The 2376-nt window shown below is 33.9% G+C and overlaps 1 protein-coding gene across 1 annotated transcript in view; it reads left to right on the top strand.

Annotated features, from left to right (window-relative positions):
• LOC106472888 (dynein heavy chain 6, axonemal-like) overlaps positions 1-2376 on the top strand; it is a 34088-nt gene that overhangs the window by 20458 nt on the left and 11254 nt on the right. Inside the window, exon 10 of the mRNA XM_013933557.2 lies at positions 585-706. Coding sequence (XP_013789011.2) covers positions 585-706 — 122 coding nt within the window. The remainder of the gene's footprint in view (positions 1-584; positions 707-2376) is intronic.

The following is a 2376-nucleotide window of genomic DNA, read 5'->3' on the forward strand; positions in this document are numbered from 1 at the left end:
GCCACTGGGTTGGTGATAAATTAGTTAAGGTTTCTGAAATCTGACAGGGTCTAAGTTTGAGCTTCCTGCCACTGGGTTGGTGATAAATTAGTTAAGGTTTCTGAAATCTGACAGGGTCTAAGTTTGAGCTTTCTGCCACTGGGTTGTTGATAAATTAGTTAAGGTTTCTGAAATCTGACAGGGTCTAAATTTGAGCTTTCTGCCACTGGGTTGTTGATAAATTAGTTAAGGTTTCTGAAATCTGACAGGGTCTAAATTTGAGCTTCCTGCCACTGGGTTGTTGATAAATTAGTTAAGGTTTCTGAAATCTGACAGGGTCTAAATTTGAGCTTCCTGCCACTGGGTTGTTGATAAATTAGTTAAGGTTTCTGAAATCTGACAGGGTCTAAGTTTGAGCTTCCTGCCACTGGTTTGGTGAAAAAGAAAAGAAATTTTTAACACATACACATATATATATATAATCATGTACTCATGAATATTTATCAGTTTGAATATTTGAAACACTGAACTATAGTGATAAATAACTGAAATTTGTGACTATTTTGAGTGTAATATGTGATGTTTAAGCTTTCTTTTGACTTCAGGTACCTACTTTGCTCCTGATTATGATTCTGTAAGTGAATACTGTTCATACATTAATGGTTTACCTGTCATTGATGAGCCAGAGATTTTTGGAATGCATGAAAATGCAAACATCTTATTTCAGGTTTGTAATAATTTATATAAAAATTAGTAACTAAGGTTTCATATACTCAGATATTTCAAATATATTATTAAAATTCCTTAAGCATTTAGATTTTCTAACATTTCAAAGCATTTCACAGTGAAAGGCTGCCTATAATACAGTGTAAACTCACAGAAAAATATAACTATCTTGCACTGTTAGATCATTACAGAAGTTTCTAGGTTAGTTAGTATTCATAACTGAGTTAGACAACTTACATCAGTGACTTAAAAACTTTATTAAAGTGATGTTTTAACTATAATCTTTGCACCTGCTAAAACATCTTTTAATAAAAGTATTTTCAAATTATTGATATGGGTTGTCTTGTTCATTTACAACATTAATTTCCTGTTGACCATGGAAAATAAAGATAACGTTGGTTAGTAATTATCATGACATTTTTTTCCTTCTGTTTTACTCAGAAAGAGAAAAGTCAGAAAAGGTTTGAAGAAAAAGGCATTGACTAATAAAATTCTGTGTGTTTAGTGTCAGCCTATATTTCTGAAGTGGATGCACGAAAAGATACTTACCATTATAGGTATAATTTATGGGGGGGACATGTCCCTCACTTTTTGAGAGAGAGAGGGATATGCTGTTTTTCGGTTTAACTATTTTCCCTCTCAATTATCTTTATGTAAAACCCGTTGTCACTAGGACCATGTGGAAACTCATGTAACATTACATTGCCGTTGCCTCAGTTTTGGTGCAGCTTGTGTGGAGTGTTTGAAACACAGGTAAACAGTTGGTCACAGACAGATAAGGAAGGAGAAGCAAGAATTGTCTGTCTAACGAGCTAAATGTATTGTTGTGAATAATATATGTGTGGACAAGAAGATCTAATTGTAAAAATTGGTTACACTGTTAGTGTAGAACAACAAATTAAGGATTTTTTTTAAACTGATTAGAAAACTCACTGTAACAACTGAATTATAGTTTTTAGAAAAGAAATGTTCTTATTCTTATTTTGTTTATTTTTTAAGACAACAATGCCATCTGGTCTTAGTTTTGGTTTTGATCATGAGTTTGTTGTCATGCAGTTTAATATGGTTAGAGCTTGTTTATAGCCAGGAAGCAAATGTAGTTTTTTGACCATTAAGGCATAACATCATTAAAACATTAAGACATCAAGGAATAAAATAATAAAAGTATAAATTTAGGAAGTTATTGTGGAAAACATATTGTATGATTTATTGTATAAAGGAAGTATTTCCAAGCATGTGACTACTGTGGATCTTTAATCAACTCCTTGAATATCTAGACAGTTCAAATGCCAAACATGAGAAAACACCAAAGCATTTTTACTGGTGAGGCAGTTGCACATGCACCAACATTTTCTTTAGAGTACTACAAGCTGCTAGACACTGTTAATGTGCAGTTCAGATAAGTTTTTGGTCAGAGGTGCCTACAGACTCTTGAAACAATGAAGAAAATTCGCCTCACTGGAGAGACTGACGATGTCGTGGACCAATATCCAGAGTTGACCAAAAAAGTCATTACATGTGCAGTTAGTCATGTTCATTTCAAAATTCTTGAGAGACATGCTGCCCGAGATCCCTGTCCTTTTTTGATCAGGTTGAGGGCTTTATGAGTTTCTGTTAGATGTCTCTGCCTCCTCTGCTGAAGCTGAGAGGAGCCTCAGTGATCTTAGAAGG

Source organism: Limulus polyphemus, unplaced genomic scaffold (genome assembly GCF_000517525.1).
Source record: "Limulus polyphemus unplaced genomic scaffold, Limulus_polyphemus-2.1.2 Scaffold5707, whole genome shotgun sequence".
NCBI classification, from domain to species: domain Eukaryota; kingdom Metazoa; phylum Arthropoda; class Merostomata; order Xiphosura; family Limulidae; genus Limulus; species Limulus polyphemus.